Raw genomic sequence first — 20,887 nt, 5'->3', positions numbered from 1 at the left:
ATCAATAACAACCTGTCTACCTTTCATTAAGCATCTGGAATGAGATAGTGCCTGAACGCATTTCAGGGCCAAGACATAACTGCGAAGTTAGTAATAGGTTGTTTTTATTTTGTTGGAATAACTGCCATTTACTGCATGTTATCCATGTAAGGGTGGGATGTTTCGAATCACTCAGATCCATCTTAATTCGTCTGATTTTAAATAGATCATGGTTGTTCTGAGGCCTGGAGATTTCAGATAATCCTATGAATTTAGAAATACAATGTATTTAATGGAGTTTGCAAGAGGAGATGGTGTGGGAAATGCTTCAATACTATATTTAATACAGAATTGTAAAATACTGTATTATATATGTGGAAGGTTGAAAAATGGTTACATACCAAACTTATGCAAATTCTTCCTGAAACATTAAGTGTCAGCATTGAAGTCTTCATCACTTCCCAATGTTAGGAAGTCCCCTCTACAAGTCCCAAATATCTGCAAGCCCAGTAACAGGGTGAGTGGGTTGGCCTCTGCTGCGGATGGCCACATCTTGAACTGGGCAGGGATGTGGCTGGATCTGGTCAGAGAGCTGAGCTGGGGTCCTGCCCACGCCTTCCTGCCCAGCGAGGCCCTGCCTGCCATGCTCTGCTGTGTAGCGCTGGAGGTGCAGCCTTTCCGGCCGCCTCTGTCTTGGGGGCTCTGCAGTGGGTCGTAAATGAGACCCACATATCACCAGCAGTGCAGGGTCTCCTCCTCTCCTTCCACATTTTGACTTAAAAAAAAAAAAATTGATACTTTGGGTAATATTGTGTACCTTTTTTTGTGTAGAAGCACACTAATCATGGCTCTGACATATTTAAATGCTGAAATTTCTGTTATTTTTTCCCAGTGATCATTCTGAGATGTTTCTGTGGTATTGACTTGCACTTAGGTGTTATGAAGGAGGTGAAAAGTTCATTTCACAGTGAGAATGGAAATAGGGGTTACACTTTCCAGTTGGAGATAAGCATGCATCTTCTCAATAGTTTTGATAGATGAGATTAGTTTTACATCTTGACCAAAATAGCAAAAAGAGAAAGGAAAGCAAACTACTTAGCCTTTTCTTAAATGCACTGCTAATCATGGAGAATAACTTGCATGTTCTTCAAAAGAACTGGGTTTTATGTTTTATTTTTTGGTTTTGTGTTGTTTTTTTTTTTTTTCAGTAAACAAGTATGTCGGTATCTCTGCTGTGTGTTAGTTATGTTACCTGTAACGTCTAACGAGTTAAATATTAGAACAGAAAACTTACCAAGCCATATACCAGCTGGATAGCAGGTAGTCAAACATCCTTGTATTCTTTCATCACAGCTTAAGTTATGTTTCTTGACATCAAAGACCTTAATAGTTGTTTTGAACATGTTTGACTGTTGAAATCTGGAAGTCAAACTTTACATTTCCAGTGCTTGATCCTCCAGAGTGAATTTTGGTAAACTTCAAATGAGGCCTCTCCTATCTCTTTTTGTTTTGATTTTGAAGCAGTCTTAGAAATAGCACTTGAAATTGTGTCCAGAAATCATTCTTTTTCATTATCACTGGACTGTTGGGTCAGGTTAGAAGCACACCACAGCATCAAACAAGAGGAAACGTGCTATATCCTAAATATAGTGTTTACCTTATAGTGTGGTGAAATGCCTTGTAGGGCAGTAGCTTGTGCCACCCTATTTTAGGTTTATCTATGTTGTGCAGTGCCATGTAGAGATCCTGGATTGGGTTGTGACAGTGTTATAGCTGCATTAGCATGGTGTGCTATCGGAACTGAGGTACTCATTTTCTCAGCAAGGCTGCAAGGTGAGCCTGGATGAGGTACGTAGATAATTTGCAATAAGAGAAAGTTTATGTGGATGTGTCTGAAGTACTTCCATGGTTCTGCTTTATGCTGTGTAAACATAAGCAAGGCAACTTGGGTTTCTAGCACTGTGGTTTTGGGATGGAGGGATATTGCACATCGTGTTACTGACTTCACAAGAAACAGCTCTGGCAGCTTTTTGGAAAAATCTATTCGTATCTGATGTACAGGTATCGTTTTCAAGCAAACGCTGTCTTATTACTGTATAATATTGGGGAAAGGATGGGGGAAGGTTTATTTCTGTTTTAATAATCTATTTGTTAGGACTGTAAAGGTTATGGGAAGCTAAGTATTGTTGCTTCTTTCAGTCTAAATACATGTTTGTAACGTGTTGGCTGCTGTTTGTAGTTTTGCTAAGGTACAGCAGCATGAAAAATAACAGAATGGTTTTTGATTGCTGCCAGCCAGAATGCCCAATAAATGCTGTACGTATTAGGAATAGTTATTTTGATTTGGTTTCTAGAATTCACCCTTTTCACAACATTGGGGGGATAGAATCTCACCTCATTCTGCTGTTAGGCAGCTCTCCCTTCGTCGTGTCCTTGCTTTAGTTCTGCTGCAAAGATCTCATAACATTCCAAACATATATGTGCGTGTAGGGCTGAGTGGGAGATCATGTTTATAAATATATGTAAACAGTTGAAGCAAGGGTATTGTAGTGTGGTTTAGGGGGATGGGTGTGTGACAAGGAGGAAGGAAGTTAGAGAAGTCATAGACAAAATGATGGGAATGGCAGTAGAAAATAGAAAAAGGACAGCCAAAAGGCAATGCAAAGGTACATCATAACTAAGAATGAAGTGTTGGGGAGTGGAGTGGTTTGAACATGATAAAAGCTCAAAAACAAGATTCATATTAATTTGTTTGAAAATTGAATTTGAAAGTTGATACTGGTATGATTAACTACAGTACATGAGCGTATGTTCTCTTAATTGCAGAAGGGTTTAGACGAACTTTATATTATACTTGGATGCTTTTTGATATTGTCAAATAAACAAATGGTATTGTTTTGCCTTTGTAGGAAGATGAAAAATTTCTGACAGACTTGTTTGCACAACTAACAGATGAAGCCACAGATGAGGAGAAAAGACAGGAATTGGTAAGAAATCTGTAAAACGTACATGAAAGGGACAGTTACTACAAAGTGATACATGCATCTTTTTTTAATTACTAACTAGTATATTATTCCTGTTTTTCAGGTAAATTTTCTGAAAGAGTTTTGTGCATTCTCTCAAACACTGCAACCTCAAAACAGAGATGCATTTTTCAAAACCTTGTCAAATATGGGCATACTGCCAGCACTAGAAGTCATATTGGTAAGTCAGTTCAATTTTATTTGTGATAACAATTTTGTTTATCTCCAGAGAGGTTTTTTTAAAAAGTAAGTATGTCAAACTTCAGTCACATGGTTTTCTGAAGTGTTTGCTTCATTTGTCTGGTCTTAGCTTGAGATTCAGAACATTTAAAATATTATTGTAAAACTTGAAAAGCAGTTACAATATGACATTGGTAAGTGCCCTGGCATTCTTACCTTTTTGTTTTCTCATTCGCTTTCCTATCTTTACATGCTTCTTGGTGTACAATTAAGTAAGAAAATAGGGAGATAGATGAAAGGGCAGAGAAACCATAAAATTTATTTTGCCCAACAGTTGTTAAATGTACAAAGAAGAGGTTAGAGTCAATTCAGTTTCAGAATACAGTTTTTAGTAATAGTTAGGTATGACTTATAAGTAGGAATTAAAAGCTGTGTGCTTTCTGTTTTTCATTACATTTAAGTATTTTCTTTTAAGGAAACATAAATGATTTTATTTGACTTTTCCAGGGTATGGATGATGCACAAGTACGCAGTGCAGCCACTGATATATTTTCATATTTGGTTGAATACAACCCATCCATGGTACGAGAGTTTGTCATGCAGGAAGCGCAGCAGAATGATGATGTAAGTAGAGGGTCCCTAGAAATGTGTGTATTGTTTTTTGAAATTACTGTTTTATATTTACAACTCCATTAATGATATGAGCCCCAGTTCTGAAGAAGTATGGAATATAGTCATGATGGTTACAGGATACTGAATTACCATGTTTTTAAAAGTTCTGTTAGTCAGGTGAGATGAGTGTTCGCCTGTTTACATATTCTTGTTCCATTGCGTGTAAAGTAAAACAGGTTACCATAAACCACCATTTTGGTTAACATGAGCTGTCATACAAGCAAAGCAAAATGTTTTTGAATGATGGCCTCCTTAAAATACGAAATATAAATTTCAGTCTTGATCTTAGCATGTACATGTGTTTTTAATTTACTTGTAAGAAACCTGTGTTCAGTTTACTATCACACATGTTGAAAGTGGAATTATGGTCCTAAGTGTTCAAGAACACTTTTTGACAGAGGTTTACATTTCCTGTGTAGCTGATTAATACAAAATGGTAGCACACAACTAGTAGTAAGGTAAGAATGGTATTTCAAAGTGGTATTCAGTGGAGAAAAAACATTGTGCTGCCTTTTCCATAGAGGAGATAGTTAATGTTTTTTCTTGTATCTGCTAAAAACATGCCAGAGAACAGGAAGCTGCTGGTGCTGCTACTTCTGTACTGGAAGAAAGGGGCAGCTGGGACAGGGAATATCGCTGGTGGTTCTAGCCACTTGAACCTGATGATTGTCCTCTTTTATGGGGGACAGTGGTAACCAAGCAACTTTTAGTGTAGGGATTCCTAAATGTAAATATTATTTTCTACTTTTATGTGTTATTCTTGTTTTCTGCACATACATGCTGGGGTTATTTTTAGGTGAAAATAATCTCATTAAGTTCAATAGCATTATAAAATTTACTGTTGTATGTTTGTGGAAATAAAACTGTTGGTATGTATTCTAAAGGAGGATACAAATTAAAACTTCTGTACTCTGAAAACACTTCCAGAAATCAGTTGAATTTTGACACTTCTAAGTGTCTGCCTCTTTACTTTTTATCTTTTGGTGTTTCAGTTCAGACTAAATTCTAAATTAGATTGTTAATTTCGGAATCATTTTTAGTTGCTTTGAAAGAGTCTTCTTCACTGCTTGCCTTCTTACCATTGAACCACTGACCAGAATGTGTCACTGGCATGTAGAGTTAATTTGTGTCTCTTAAGTTTGTGGTTTTTTGTTTGGTAGTTGTTTACGTTTTACAAAATTTTGATAGAGCACCATTTTTAACCAGGCAGTAACCTTGTTAGAAGATAATTTCAGATTTGGGGCAAGGGAGTAGCATTAGAATTGATTCTTGCCTTTTTTTTCCCCCCCGTTAGGATATATTACTCATTAACCTCATTATAGAACACATGATTTGTGACACAGATCCAGAACTTGGAGGGGCAGTGCTACTCATGGGTTTGCTTCGTACTTTAGTTGATCCAGAAAATATGCTTGCCACTGCCAATGTAAGTAAATACCTTCAAATGAAATTACAGTTGGTTTTTTTAGAGTATTTGGTGTTACGTGTTACATATATAATTTTTTTTTTTTTCATTCTTTAGAAAACAGAAAAGACAGAGTTCTTGGGTTTCTTCTACAAACATTGTATGCATGTTCTGACAGCCCCTTTATTGGCTAATACTACAGAGGACAAGCCTAGCAAAGGTAATGCCACTCTGGATTTTGGGCACATCAAGGCTGTTGAATGTCAATGTTTAAAGTAGAGTAACTGTCAAACAATGTTTTCTGTCTTAAAGAGAATCTGAGACTATGATACATATTTCAAAGTAAAATGTTGATTCATGATTTAGTCATTTGAATAATTTATAAGTATAAAATTCAGCAAAGAGACCTCATTTAAGAAGTGAACAGCATTTGCTGCAGATTTTGCATCAGCAAAAATGAAAATATTTGTATAATTTTTACTAACTCATGGGGCTGTTCAGTGACATAAACTTGTAAACATGCGTCAATGTTTTTTAAGGTTAGGGATTACTAGAGAGGATGCAAAATTGCCCCTGAGAAGGTGTGTATCACAATACTGTGCTGAATTTGAGGGTATTGGTTCTACATCAGACTAAGAAAGCAGAGATCAGTGATGAAGTAACTGTTCTTGCTGGTTACTACAAACAGCAGTACTGTTTGGTTTTTAATTGTATAACACACCCAAAATGGATGTAGAAGAAGGTACGTAAATGATACATAAATGTTCTCTAAACTTTTTAATTTATTGTATAGATTTCCAAGGGATTAGCTAAATTAATCTGTTTTATCTCAGCTGGCTTCCAGATAGATTGGAAGTGAGATTTTTACTATTTAAAATACTTATGTTCTTTAATGGTCAACAATCTGGCAACATTTTTAAAAAGGTAGCACTACCTTTTTAAAAAAGATAAAAGCTAACATGTATTTAATTTATTATTTGTCTACTTAATAGCAGGATTTGAGTTATGTTTTTTATATGCTGATATGATTATGTCCTAGAAGTATGAAAAGAGCCTAAGATATTTCTTGCATAGTACTTTTGTTGAAAGGCATAATAGATCACATTTTTGGTACAAACTTAGTCAAGGCACTGCATATAGGGCAATACTTTATGATATAGACATGTGGACATCATAATGATATTTGGTTAAATAAGCCTGACCGCTTGTGTTAGTTTTAAGTTCTGTACTCTCTGAACCTTCACACACTGATTTAAGACAGACAAAATGTAATCGTTTCTATAGTTTAAGAGGGTTTCGTGCCATATCTGTATGAATAGAAAATACTCAGTCCATAACAAGCTTGTTCAATTTGTGTTTTAAAGACTGAACGTACCCTGCAGCGTGTTCCTTAAACTATCTGTGGGAATATACAAGAACTTGGAAATGTTTACCAGACTGCAGTTGGATATTTGAAGTTAGCTTCTGAAGGCAATATCCTAGATGTGTTTAATTATTTTGGTTTTGTTTTTATTACAGATGATTTTCAGACAGCCCAGCTCTTGGCATTAATACTGGAATTGCTAACTTTCTGCGTAGAACATCATACTTATCACATAAAGAACTACATCATTAACAAAGATATCCTGCGAAGGGTACTTGTTCTCATGGCCTCAAAGCATGCTTTCTTGGCATTGTGTAAGTTTGAAAGCTAAAGAATAAACTAGTAGTTTGTGACTGTGAAGTGTTACATATCTTCATTCTGCTGGAAGAAAACTGTTCACAGATCATGACAATTTGTGACTGAATACAGAAATTCTACTATTATACTCTGTGTTTCTCATACCAATTTATAGTATGTCAGCTAGTATTAGTAAAAAATTTTGCATTTATAGATGTCTTTTTTTCTAAAAAGCAGGATTTTTCTTAATCTCAATGTACAGGTGAATTGAAAAGATGGTATCTCAATATTGAATATCCTAAGAGAACCATTGTAAGTTTTGGTATTTTTTTAGTAGAAATTATCAGAGGTATTTAATTAGAGATGCAGTTATCTGACTGCATTAAACCGCTCAGAAGCTCAGTGTGCTGCTCTTCAAACTCTGGTAGTTTCTTGACTGTGCTCAGCACAGTAATAGCAAACCAGTGTGACTTAATTCTGGAGGCAAGTAAGAGATTTTTTCCATGATTCCATTGTGCACATAGAGTAAAACCAAGCCGAAAGTTGACCGAGCAGTACCATACAATAAGAGGTACCTTTTAAATTTGTAACTGAATCACCTGAGTTTGGTTTTAGAATCCTTGAATAATCTTTTTTCATGTACACTAGTTGCTAACCAAAATGTGCTGCCTTATAGCAAGATGATACTCTACTTTCTGTTTATGCGTGGACATTCACATACTTGTATACGCCTCGGAGTTTCAGAAAGAGCTTTAAGCTGAATGTAAATTAAGTCTTTGCTTTACTATGTGTGTGAAGAAAATGTCATTTACCAATTTTAAAATAAGATAGTTTGCATCCTAATCAAATAGGACTTAATAAAATGTAATCAAACTTACATTTGAATAATAGGCATGATAAGCAAATTTCCCAGTTCTTCTACTGAGAAAATATTTTACCTTTATCATAAATAATTTAAAAAATAGAAAATACACCTTTATGTTAGTAGTAATATAGTTAAACAGTAGTATATCATTTCTTCAGTGAACAGAGGTGGTTTCACTTGTACAATTATGATGGAGCATTTCTTTATGATAAAATAGGTAAGTAATCTTCAGCAGTATAGTCAAGACTGTTGAGAAGCAGATAATAGCTGAATGTATTACTTGGTTCTAATAATGTAATGCTGTATAAGAACTGAGGTTGCAAATTGCCCTAACTAATGCTGAGTAATTTCTGGATTTTTTTATTTCAAATTTAAAAATTCTTTTGACAACACTTCTGTTTCAGGTGCCCTTCGTTTCAAGAGAAAGATAATTGGGCTAAAGGATGAGTTCTACAACCGTTACATAATGAAAAGTTTTTTGTTTGAACCTGTGGTCAAAGCATTTCTAAATAATGGTTCCCGTTATAATCTGATGAACTCTGCCATAATAGAGATGTTTGAATTTATCAGAGTGGTGAGTGCTGTTATATGCTGAAGATAATTACTGTATTGTTTAATCTTGTAGTTCAAGACGACTTTTCTTTTTGCTTGTACCCTAAATTATGCTATCATAATGGGACCATATGATACTGTATTTAAATGAACTTTCTTTTATATCACTGTTACATATTTTTACATGTTCTTTCTTATGTTCAAATAGTACTGTGACTTGAAAATTAAATTCACTTGATAGTATATTCACAGTACCCAGATTTGCAAAGGCAGCACTAATCAAGTTTCATCATGTGGATTGGATGAGTCTATTATGACAGGAATGTAATTTGAAACTACTGCTACAAAACCATGAAATTTAGCTGTGCTCTGTAATGTCAATTCAACAGAATATGGAAACATACAGAAGAGATACCAGTCTCTTTTTATTATATTAATGGAGTGCTACAAAGTTCCTTCCGTGGGGAGTCTCTTAAAATACTCACGCCAATTTGACTGTCTGCACAGCACTGTTTCCTCACTGTTGTTTGCATCTAGTTTCTGACAAGATGCTGTACAGAGTGTAAATGTAAGTGGGGCCAAGCTAGGGTGCAGACTGTCGTGGAGGAGTAACTGGGTGAGAAAAAAAGGAGGCTTTGTCACCTCTTGAAATCTTCTGTGCTGATGACCTCTTTCTTCTTTGAGTTGGGACTCAAGGTAATTCAAGACTGAGATGACCTGATCATCATGGAAGAGTTGATTTAAAAATGGTTTTGAAGCTATGAAAAAAATTAACCCATATAGGTGGCCCTGACTTCTGTGCTGTGATCTTTCAGTACTCTGTGAGATTGGGTGCTGATTCTACAGTTCATGCTATGGGGAAATAAATTATCTCTTACTTTCTTACCCTCCTTTTCACATAGATACCCAGGTTACGTTTCCAGAATTCTTCTTGGTATCTGTCAATAATTTTTGTCAATTTTTTTTTCATCCAGGTTTCTTTTTAAAGAGAGCAAATTAAAAAAAAAAAAAAGTGTGCTTTTGTTGTTGCTGATGTATTACCATTCATAAGAGGTGGCCTTTGAGCATGTAACCAAAAAGGAAAATAATCAGTGTATTAAGATTTATGTTGCTTTGCTTGTCCTTAGTAGATGGTAATTCAGGTGTTTATTCTGCAGTGTATTCCAGGGGCTGTGCAGTGCTAAGAAAGCCAAATAATGCACAGGAGCCATTTTCCTGCTGCAGTATGCAGACCTGTGCTAGTCTCAGCTCTCTAGAGTGGCTTTGGGGAGCCACAACGCTAAACTGAAATAGCAGAACAGTTGGGAGTCTTTTGTAAAGGACCTTGACCAGCATTGTATGGCCACAAAGGAAAAACTTGATGTTAGTTTCTGATGAAAAATATCTTCCTTGTTCTCATCCTGAACAAATGCATTGAATAATTATTTTTACTAAGTAATTTATTTGCAGCGAGGAAAGAAACAATATGAATGCTAAGTCTGTATCTTGTAAACATATTTTTTAATTGACTGATTACAACAGGTATCAGTTAATCTATCAATATAAAAATATAAGTTACAGTGGGAAAGACCTTTTAGAATTGGTTTTGGTATAAAATTCTATCAGGGTTTTAGGTTCTGTTCATGTGTTTTGAAGGAGATACTGCTAGAAAATTGCTGCTATTATGCCTGTTTTGCTAATCAAATATTTGAAGCTCTAGATTTTTAACTACACTTGTATGCATAATACTTATTTTTGCATAAGGTAATTAATATGATGCTTCCTGTGGAATGTTTAAAAATAATCTCTCATTTCAGTTACTTTTTATATTGTATTAAATAAATTCATTTGAATGAAAATAAGTCACTTTATGTTTGTTTGTTCCTATAGGAAGATATAAAATCATTAACAGCTCATGTAATTGAAAATTACTGGAAGGCACTGGAAGATGTAGATTATGTGCAGACATTCAAAGGACTGAAACTACGATTTGAGCAACAAAGGGAAAGACAAGATAATCCAAAACTTGACAGGTAAAATGCACTAAATGCCCTTATTAGTATATTAGTGCTTTAATTCTGTTTTGGGAATATTGGTGGGTTGTTCTGTGATAGCGGGAAATGTAAATAATTTAGACCCCTGCTTGCATCTCAGGCATTGTTGAATTTACTTGAGTAAAAGTGTGATTTCCAGATGTGTTGCTTCAAACTCTTGATCAGCTTTCAGCTAACATTAGTTGCTGGACCCCTGGAATAATGCTAAGTTGTCATACCCTAAACTTGTGTACACTATTGTAATGAGGCTGGAAGCCTATACAGTATCTGAAGTTCATTTGCTTAAATAACAGATTCCCACTGTCAGATTTGAAAGATTGTTCAGTTGTGAATTATCATTCTGTGGATTTTTTCCTTCAAAAATTCACATCAGATGTCCTTTTATTTTAGTTAGTTGTGGGAGTAGATATTTAGATAAGCTCTACCAAAATGACTGAGAAATAGAATATACAAAGAAATTTTCAGAGAATGCATTTTTGTCACTGTTAGATTTGCTGATGGCGTAAAAAACAATCTGATCTAACACTTGAATCACTCCTTCTGTTCACCAGAGCGAAAGTTCCCTTCCTTAGTACACAGTTACCCAAGGTTAAAAGGTTAGGGTGTATAAAAATAGGAAGTTTAGGACTTTTTACTCCATTTATTTTTGGCATATGATATTACTTTTGTGTGTAGTTTCATTAAAACAAAATGGAATGCTTGTGTGAATAGATGAGTTACTCTTAAGAATTGTTAGCAAGACCTGCTTTTGTTCTGTTGTCTTGAATTAATGTGAAAACACATTAAAAAATTAATCCTGATTAGTCATACTAGGGCATCTTGACATTTCAAACTTAAGTTATTTTATTTCCTGACACAAGATTTCTTAACCAATATTTAAATTTGAGACTCGTACAATTAAAATGAGAGTATAATCATAGATTTGTTTTAAAATGTTGAAGCCCTTTCAAGAGTTTGTGCAGTATTTGCAGTTTTGAGTACTAATGTTTTACAGGTGAGATGTTATTATTTTGGCTTGTGTCAGCTAAGCTTGCCACTTAAACAGCTGTGAAATTCAAGCCTACAATTCTTACATTAATGCATGTGTTGGAAAGAACACCCAGCCACTTCCTTCAGTAATTTCTATCCAGTATAGGAAGTAAAAAGTTAGTCTTTTCTTGGCTTAAGTTGAGCTAAGTGATTGTGTGTAGTTGTGCTGCATGAGTTTATCCAACAGAAAATTACAGCTTCAAGAGGTTTGTAGCTCAACCAGCCCAGTTTTTACCTTCTTCCTACATCTTATATAGTGGCTGCACAAGCCCTGTCATAGTCCACATAGTTTCTTAAGTGAAAATGCAGAAATAATAAAATGCAAAAGTAACAAGAATCTGTTTACACATTTTAGCAAAGAATAGTTCAGTAAGGAAGGAGGCCAAAAATTTTGTTGACATGGGCCACAAAAGTGTTCAGAAGAGTGCCACTTAAGTAATAGTTTTGCACTGTTAGCAGAACTTGAATTTAAATGCAATGTAAAATAATGCAGTATGTATAGATCCAGATGATAGTGTTGGCAAGCAAATTATTCAGAATTAGATTTATTTTTAAAAGTACATTTAGCATTCTTATTAAATACCTTGTAATTTCCTAATTTTTCCCTTCTGGCTTTTACCTGTGTTCAGTAACGCAAGACCTTTTCTCTAAATAGAATAAGCCTAGATTGTATTATTAACATTTTGATTCCAGTAACAGACACTTTATGAAAAACATTAAATTTCAGACTTACATTGTGGCCAGTAAATTTTGAAGAAATGCTACAGAAAATTTGTCAAGGCTTTCACGCTTTTATTGGAAATTGACTTAGAATCAACATCTAGCAATGAAAAGAGTGTTTTCAACCTCTCTTCCACTTCTCCCCCTGTTCTTCAGGGTGCGCATCACTGTCCCTCTCCTCCAAGGTCATAATACTGCTTCTGTGAGAAAAAAGGAAGGTGGAGCTGAGTTGTTATTCCAACACTAATAATAGATCAAATGAGGAGGGAGAAGTAGTACTTTGTATCCAAGGCTCTGAAGAATGGAAAATACTGATAGTGACCAAAAATTATAACAGGTGGATATGGCAGAAAGAGATAGCTGTATTTTTAATGTATCTATTTTAAACTGGAGTCATATTTAAGTTACATTTTGTTGGTTTTTTTCTTTAACACATTGGACCCCAAATACTGATGAGTATTTTCAGGAAAAAAGTCTATAGTTTCTAAACTCTTTGTTTTACAACTTCTTTATTTACCAGTGCAAACTGTTAAACCAAGCCTGAATGCAACACTTTAGTGACATTTATTAAAACTACTTTTAATAGTGCTGTTTGTAAACTACAGAATTTTGGACAGATAGAGTAGTCTGAATGTGCAATTAGCAGAGTTGTACTTTATTTGATTCTTTATAAAGAAAAGTTTTTAATGATATTTGCATTGAAAATACAAAGATTCACATTACAGAATGATCTGCCGATATTTTTACTGCTCTATAATATTTGTATCTGTAGGCTGTCACTGTAAATGTTGAGTAGAAGTTTTATTATTAATATGAGTTTTTTTAATCAAAGGTTTTAAAACTTACTGTTCTGCAGCATGCGCTCCATTTTGAGAAACCATAGATACAGAAGGGATGCAAGAACCCTGGAGGATGAGGAGGAAATGTGGTTTAATACTGATGAAGATGATATGGAAGATGGAGAGGCAGTGGTGCCCCCTTCTGACAAAACTAAAAATGATGAAGATATTATGGACCCCATCAGTAAATTCATGGAAAGGAAAAAATGTAAGTGATGAGAAGAAGAATGCCGTATGGCTTATGTAGAAGCCATAACTTGTATTCTTTAGTCCTACTGCAATGAAGTATTTGCATGTATTTATTCTGAAGTTCTTAGATTTTGAAATTGTGGCACTAAGTTGGTGGACAACCCCTTCAAAACAAGTTTTGTTGTCTTTAAAAGCGGAATGATACAAAATACTGTTGTTGATTTCTTAAAGCATTTGAATGACAATCTTAGCTGATAGTCAAGTTTTCCTGTGTTTTATTCAGGTTTATAATTCAAAATTTTTGATGTAAATGTTCAGGTGATATCATTGGTAGAACAAAAGTGTTCATTCCTGGCCAATGACAACAGCTGGTAGGTGGTATAGTAGTATGAAAAAAAAAAGTCTGTGATGACTCACTTTACCAAGTTGTACGTAAAGTATTAAGCCTTTTCCCACACAGTGAAGTGATTTGTAATTAAATGTTTCGCTCAATAATACTGCTTTATTTTTGCATTTTTTTGTGTTTATTTTTTTCTCTCCAGTAAAAGAGAGCGAAGAAAAGGAAGTTCTTCTGAAAACTAACCTTTCAGGTCGTCAGAGCCCAAGTTTCAAGCTTTCCTTTTCCAGTGGTACAAAATCTAACCTTACCAGTCAGTCATCTGCAAGTAATCTGTCTGGATCCCCAGGGTCTCCCGGATCCCCTGGGTCCCCTGGGTCTCCAGGATCAGTTTCTAAAAGCACATCTCAGATGGCAGCTATTACAACTAAGGTAATTTTGAATGGACGTAGGTTGACTTCATTGTTACGGACTAGGAGTTTGCTTTAGCATCTCTCAAGTTTGTGTGAATTCTGACATGTTAAGCAGTAATGGACTGTCTGGTTTGTGTGTGCTTTTTGTCTGGCCTTCAGCATTTTTAAGGAGATCTGACATGTGTGTAAAAAAGAAGAAATAAAAGCTCTTTTAATGCCCAAACTCTTCAAGTATGAAACATACCAGTAGCTGCTGTTTGCAGCGATCTTTACAGTGAAATACAGACAACACTTTACTTTTGTTAAATTGCACAGGGATATTTGGCAGGTAGAAATATAGAAATACTTCGGAAACATTGCCAAATTTTGCCAGACTCCACGATGTCCCACCACCCCCATGGAGAATTTCTACTATTACCATTTTTAATATTGTTCAGAATGATAGAACTGGCATGTGTGAAAGAAATAAATTGTACTGTGGAGGGGTGGTTGCTGTAAGCCAAAACATAAACAATTTTTAATATCCTAGCATGACTTTTTTACCTTTTGAAATAACATATAGTTTTGGGTTGGAACATATTGAAGTAGAAGAATGCCTGTTTAAAAGAGTCAGTATAACTTGCAGTAAATATCCAAACCCAGCATTTTTAAATACATTTTCGGATGCTGTTGGATTTATTAGATCTTTGGCTAAAACTCTATTTAAACCAAGTCAGGGGAATAGAGTGACTGGTGTTTTCTCAGCACTGGGGGACAGATAAGGTGGTGTTGGTACAGCGTAGTTGGGATAATGAGAATTTACTTTCATAACAAGTGTTTCCATTTCTGAAAGGTCAGGTATGTATCTCAGTTCTCAGGTAGCCTCGGAATAACTCTGATTCATCCTTATTGTTTAATGCCACCATACTGCTTGTTCACCTGACTTCTAGTAAAGGCAAATGGCGTTTTAGGTTTTTTCTTTCTTATAGTCGAACATGGCTTAAGAGTTTGTGTTTGGATTACCTTCTGTTGAAAACACCTGAATGAGAAGAGTTTGGCTGATGGAAGAACTAAGGGACATTTCCTCTAAGTCCTTCTGTGGAGGAAGGGGAAGCAGTTTTATTTCATTTATGAAAAAAATACAGTAGTTAGTCAAGAGCTTTTTAAAAGGGATAGAATTGGCTTGGAATTTAGTTCAGTCTATTCTGTATTTCTGCTGGAGGCTTGTTCTCTCCCAGACAGTATAATTCCTTGAATCTGAAATGGAGTCTTTACATATGGAGCATACTGCATGCAGTATTGGCTCCAAAATTGCAAGTTGTGGGGGCCAAAGAAAAATGTTCAGGTTACACTGAATATGCAGTGCACTGAAAAGCCATTCATGGAGTCAGGCATAAGCTACCTTCTTTCAGTAAAATGTACGCTGTTTATAAATGTGCCACAGTCGCAAACTAGAAGCAGTGTTGAAATTGGGGTTTTCATTTATTGTCTGATTCTGTTATTTTATGTGTAGTATACTCAGTGCTATGTTGTATGTGACTGTACAGAATGTGTGTGATTGTTTATCGAGTTGTATTTTGGTATACAGTTGGTTGAAGTGTTCTGTTTTGGATGTCTATCATTAGACACCTGAATAAGTAATATGATCTTTGAGTAAAGTACCAGTAACTGCCATTGTAGTCAAATGCTGGTTAAGCTTCAGAAATTGCAATGTACTGTAGTTAGAGGAAGTTTTAGAAGTTCATACCGCTTCTTCATGGGTCCAGAGCTGCCTAATCTTAAAATTTGTGGTTATTTGCAATACAAGGGAGTTTTTAATATTACTAGATATGCTTTAATTTTCAGCTACCAAGTTGTTTAAATTTTGTAACCTGTACACCTCATTCAATTATATTATACAAAAAATTCTTTAAGTTGCTACACATTTAAACTAGCTTTTGTGAAGACAGATGGTGTTCTAAAAGTATCATAATTCGAAAATTCAAATCGAAGGGTATTTTGTATTTGTTTCTGAAGAGCTTCCAGATTGCTCGCTGCTACAGTCAGCTATGCGCGGTAAAAAAAAAAACCTTACATCTTTACAGATAGAGCTGCAGTGACGCTTAGCAAAACTAAGTAGGTTTTTGGATTTTCTTAACTTTCAACTGGAAATATTTCTATCCAGTTGGGTAGGTAAAACCTCATTTTGGATTTACTAATTTAAACATTTTTCAGACAATGTCATTTTCATTCATACTGAAGGATTTATTTTTGTTCTGCTTCATTTTATTCAAAACTTCATGAATCAGTATGCTTATGGCAATATTCTGTGCAAACATCATTTTCCAATACAAACGTGAAGTATCAATGTGCAAACATTTTCTTAATTATAGTAATTGTGCCTGTCTTTGTAGGGAGGCCTCGTTGGGCTTGTAGATTATCCTGATGATGATGAAGAGGATGATGAAGATGAAGATAAAGAGGAAACTTTACCTTTGTCAAAGAAAGCAAAGCTTGAGTCATCATAATGGCAACTGCTGAAGAACATTACCAGTTGGGGGAAGGATATTTTTTCCAAAAACAAAACAAACCCACAGCAAAGCAGCAATCTTTTGTGAATTACTGTGTGTGACACAGATCAACCTATACAAACAGATTTCTGCCAATCAAGTGCCAATTCAAAGGAGCAGAAGAAGGGGAAATACTTCGTTTAGGGGAAAGACTTAAGTCTTTGAGCTCTCCAGCTTGGACCACACGTTGCCCTTTTCTCAGGGAAGGAAATGGAAAACAAAAAACAAACAAACAAAAAAAGCCAACAGGGCAGGAGTTTTGTTAGTGGAACTCTGGATTGGCTGGTCAGTTGCTACAATCAGAATATGCTTTCTTGGACCATGTATGAGACTTCTGAAGAAAAGGCGGTTTTTGCCATAATTCTTCAGTAGTTAAGAATGCCAGCAGTTTCTTTGTATAAGAGACTTGCCTTTGAAATCGTACATTCTGAACATTTTAGTCAAGCTACAACAGGTTTTAAAAACCTCTGTGGGGGAGGGCTGAATATAAAGTTTCCTCTTTTTTTTTTTTAATCTGTTCCCTTTGCCCTTTAAACTGCAGAATTTTTTTTGGAGGTGGGGGATTTGTTTTTCCCTTCTTGATTAAAGATTGAGTGGAATTCTAGATGTGGTCACTTTTGTGTCATAATTTTTTTTTTGCCCCCCTGAGTGTATGCTTAGTTGTTGAGTATATATTTGGGACCATTAAAATTTTTTGATGTAATATAATCTCACTGTTGTGCTGGTACCTGTTTCACCCTGTGTAATTTTGTTCTGCATCACAGTTCTTAATATGTTTAGGATTTTATGGAAGATGGTATAGTTTTTATTGGAAAAAAAAATAATCTTACCACAATGTGCATAAAAGCAATACTATTTTGTGACTAAATATTTTATATTAAATTTTACATCAGCAACTGTCGAGAAAAAGTTCAGGGAAATAGGATGGAATAAAAAAATTGAAACCTATAAAAATGAAATTAGTATTCCAAAGAGACTTTGAAATTTCATAACTCAGAACAATGATGATAGACTAACTCATCAAAATGCAAGATGGATGATTTAACAATACCAATATATTGACTCATTTGACTTACAAAAATAAAAAAGAAATAATTAAAGCTGAAGGAAAATGGCATTAGTGGTATTTTTTTTTTTAAAAAAACTTGTGATTCCCTTTGGAATACCAGTTTTAGTGAGTCAAAGATGGTTGTAGAATAAACTCTTTACAAGGATACCATCTTTTGAAATTTATTCTAATACTCAATTGAAAAACAGCAATTAAACTTTGGGTCTAACTCAATGACTACATTCTTTCCCCTTTTTCCAAAAATCTAAATAATATTAGCTATTAATTTGAAACTAAATGTTATATCCTGCTGCCTTACTGCTTTTACAGAAGGTGGCTTTGATTGCACAGCAGTGCTTCTTGTGAAGGGGAGTTTATTCAGTTCCTTTGCAAACAAGAGACCCTTTCTTACATATATTTTCAAGAGTTGATTTCCTTTTGGATATTCAAAGCACCAATGTTGCAACAATCGTGATGTTATACATTAATGTATCACATACAAATAGAAATAAGAGAAATGAAAATCTGAGTCTGGATCGTACATGATCACACCCAAGTGTAGATTAGCACTTTGTTTCTGAAAATTGTGCGTTGCATGGCAGATTCTATGCTAACGACAAAAGTCAAAGCTTTTGTGCTTGGACTTTAACATATTAGTAATTTCAGATTTAAATAAGAGCGTGCATTAGGGAAAAATAATTACCCATCTTTTCCTCAAAAAGTTCATTTGAAATCACTTTCCAAGGCTGAGTTTTTCCAATGTGTTTGAAATGTCTGTTACAGGGCAGTTCTCAGCAATAAATTTTACAGAGAGGGCAAGAGTTGAGCACTTGGTCGCTACAAGATTAGATACAATCTTCTGCTGCAGTATGAGAGTCGCCACGCTGTCTCAGCGACCTGTCTGAAACCTGATTTTTGCAACTTTGGTGTCAGAGCAGACATCGTGACAAGGAAATCTATAATTTTGCAGGTTTTCTTAATTAGCCTGAATTTAAATCCTTCCCAATCTGTCAAACTTTCCTTGAGCATAAAGCTCTCAAAATTTATCCATACAGTCGTCTTCATGTCCTCTAGGCTATATCTCAGGAAGTCATTCTTTTGAGTTGGTCGAAGGAACGTTTTTTGTTAATGTTTTCTTGTGTTCCTTCAGCTACTGAGTACTTGATCTTGTGATGTTTGATGCTGCAGTCTTCTAAACTTTCAGATACTTTCATAATACTTGTAGGAGTCTTGGATTTTGGATTTTCAGTACTTGAAGCATTACATTTAACAGAAGAAATACTATCCTTAAGTTACTGGGTTCGGTCAAAATAATAATGGAAGTAGGAATATTTTTGAACTTTTTATGTTTTTATGAAGCTCTAAAGGACTGGTAAAATATTAAGCTGGTCTGACTTGCAGTTAGATGGTTAGTTGTCTTCCCAATTATCTAATGCTTGTGGCCTGACAGGACATGTCTACACTTAGATGGTATGTTCATGGAGGTTGGAAGTAGTCAGGAAGTAGGTGAGTTGGGGGCAGTGATGGGCATGCTCTTGTCCAGTGACTTTCACTTTTGTATTCAGGGAAATCTTGAAATATATTTCAGGAAAAAAAAGAAATAGTGGGATTGTGAGAAGTGATGGATATAAAAAAAAGTGGGTATGAGTTAAGAGGTAGAAAAAATTATGAAACAGTGTTCCATTCTAGATCTTTCTCTGGGCTGATGGTTTTTTTTTTATCCTTAGTTTTAATACCATTCGTCTGCAGCCCAAGAGAGCTTGGTGTATATTGTATTAAACATGGCTCGGTCATCTTAATTGCATTTTAAGTGCATCCTTAAGTATGGTTTACAGGTTAAACCCAGGCAAGATACAACGTGTTTGAATCATCAGTACAGGCCCCTATATTCCTTCAGTGGTTGAAAGACTTGGTGCTGGTTACTCTGATGTACATTTCCCAGCTTTGAGCCTAGGTTTGCTGGGGATACCAGACAAAAGTATATAGAGTACCTGGTCCCCCAAGGAAGCACACCCTTACACTAATGAAAGTAATTCTAGGTAATCTGGAATATTTCCAGATTTTCTTCCACTGTACGCAGAGGGCGGCTGCATTCAGGTAACTGTGCACATCACCGAAAAACAGATCTCTTATGTCATGAGGGCGGAAGGATCTGAAACGTGGTGTATCTAACAATTAAGTTGCCTCTAAAATGTACCTGTCTGTGATATACCTACTTGGTAAACAAGATGAGACTATTCATCCATCTCTCATAGCCCACCCAGGTGAGGCGTTGTGTTTGCATGGAATTAAGTGTCAAGTAGGCCCAATCCTTCTAACATACCAAGGATGAAACTGTTCAGTTTTGGCTGTGTTTTTTCATCTCTGCAAATTTCAGAAACTGTTTAATTAGATAACTGATAAGAGTCTGTTCTCATATTGCTGCTGTGGCTTCATTAGGGAATTAGCTACCTTTCAACCCAACCCAAGTTACATTGGTTGCCTTGCTAAATTACATTTCCTAGCATCTGCAGAGTGGCCGCAGAAGTTCAGCCTTACCTTTACCAACTGTTTTACAGCTGCAGAGGCATCCTGGAGCAACGTTGTCTATGCTAGAGTAGTACTGCATTTCCCCTGCCTTGAGGATATCGAGACCCCTTCCAGGTAAGTTGTGAAAGCAGGAGACCAGATGGATTACTGCTTAGGCTCACCCGCAGCATAAGCGTAAAACCGGGCAAGCATTCAAAGAAGACAAGTTGCCAACAACTGAAGTTTTTCAAGATAAGTTGTCCGTGTGCATGTTCTCGACCTCCTCATCCTCCTGCTGCTTTCTCTTCTTGGAGTCCAGAAGAAATGAAGGTATATACAGCTTATAGTTCAGTCCAGAAAGGAGGCAGGGCATGTGGACATGCTGCAAAACCTGTGGAAGGATTTGTAATGCCTGCCTTCAACCACAGCCACAATTTAAAGTCTGTTACTCATGCAAGGGAGGCATAACTTACTATTTTTTCGTAGGTGGCTGGCTATCTGGCGAGCTTGTATCTCGATTTAATACTGTTCTAGTTGCAATCACATTCATTGGAGCATGTAAATCTTGTGGGGTTTTTATACAAATTGAAATTAATAAAACTATTCAAAGCTGAAATGAAACCCTGCAGACTGCTGGAAAAAAGGCAATCTAAAAAAGGGAGGGGGGAGATGTAGTCTTCTGTATGCCAGTTGTATTTATGAACAATGTAAAAATAATATATAAGCCAGTGGATGGTAATTAAAAAAAAAAAGCAGGTAGAATGCTACTGGCAAATGATTGAAATAGCTACTGATTTACAGTGATTTCAGACCTGTGCCGGTAGCCTCGCTGTGCACTGTGGCATCTCCTGGAGATGTAAGGTATCTGTCTGTCTCGGAACTTCTCTGAAATGGCTCCATGTGAACA

At 35.6% G+C, this 20,887-nt stretch overlaps 1 protein-coding gene across 6 annotated transcripts in view; it reads left to right on the top strand.

Annotated features, from left to right (window-relative positions):
* Positions 1–17,028, top strand: part of PPP4R3A (protein phosphatase 4 regulatory subunit 3A) — a 45,538-nt gene extending 28,510 nt beyond the window's left edge. For 2 of the 6 annotated variants that reach the window (XM_050897074.1, XM_050897071.1), the window contains 12 exons: positions 2,889–2,966; positions 3,067–3,183; positions 3,690–3,838; positions 4,306–4,312; positions 5,149–5,280; positions 5,377–5,479; positions 6,778–6,936; positions 8,189–8,358; positions 10,206–10,348; positions 12,975–13,165; positions 13,689–13,915; positions 16,269–17,028. In XM_050897074.1, the coding sequence (XP_050753031.1) occupies positions 2,889–2,966; positions 3,067–3,183; positions 3,690–3,838; positions 4,306–4,312; positions 5,149–5,280; positions 5,377–5,479; positions 6,778–6,936; positions 8,189–8,358; positions 10,206–10,348; positions 12,975–13,165; positions 13,689–13,915; positions 16,269–16,382 (1,590 nt within the window). In that variant the 3' untranslated portion in view covers positions 16,383–17,028. Of the gene's footprint in view, positions 1–2,888; positions 2,967–3,066; positions 3,184–3,689; positions 3,839–4,305; positions 4,313–5,148; positions 5,281–5,376; positions 5,480–6,357; positions 6,381–6,729; positions 6,937–8,169; positions 8,359–10,205; positions 10,349–12,974; positions 13,166–13,688; positions 13,916–16,268 lie in introns of all 6 variants that reach the window. The other 4 variants (XM_050897070.1, XM_050897073.1, XM_050897069.1 and 1 more) reach the window with 3 other exon arrangements.
* Positions 17,029–20,887: the final 3,859 nt, after the last annotated feature.

Source organism: Gymnogyps californianus, chromosome 5, assembly GCF_018139145.2.
Source record: "Gymnogyps californianus isolate 813 chromosome 5, ASM1813914v2, whole genome shotgun sequence".
Lineage (NCBI taxonomy): Eukaryota > Metazoa > Chordata > Aves > Accipitriformes > Cathartidae > Gymnogyps > Gymnogyps californianus.
The sequence above is the reverse complement of the archived record's forward strand: the minus strand, read 5'-3'. Positions and strand labels throughout refer to the sequence as shown.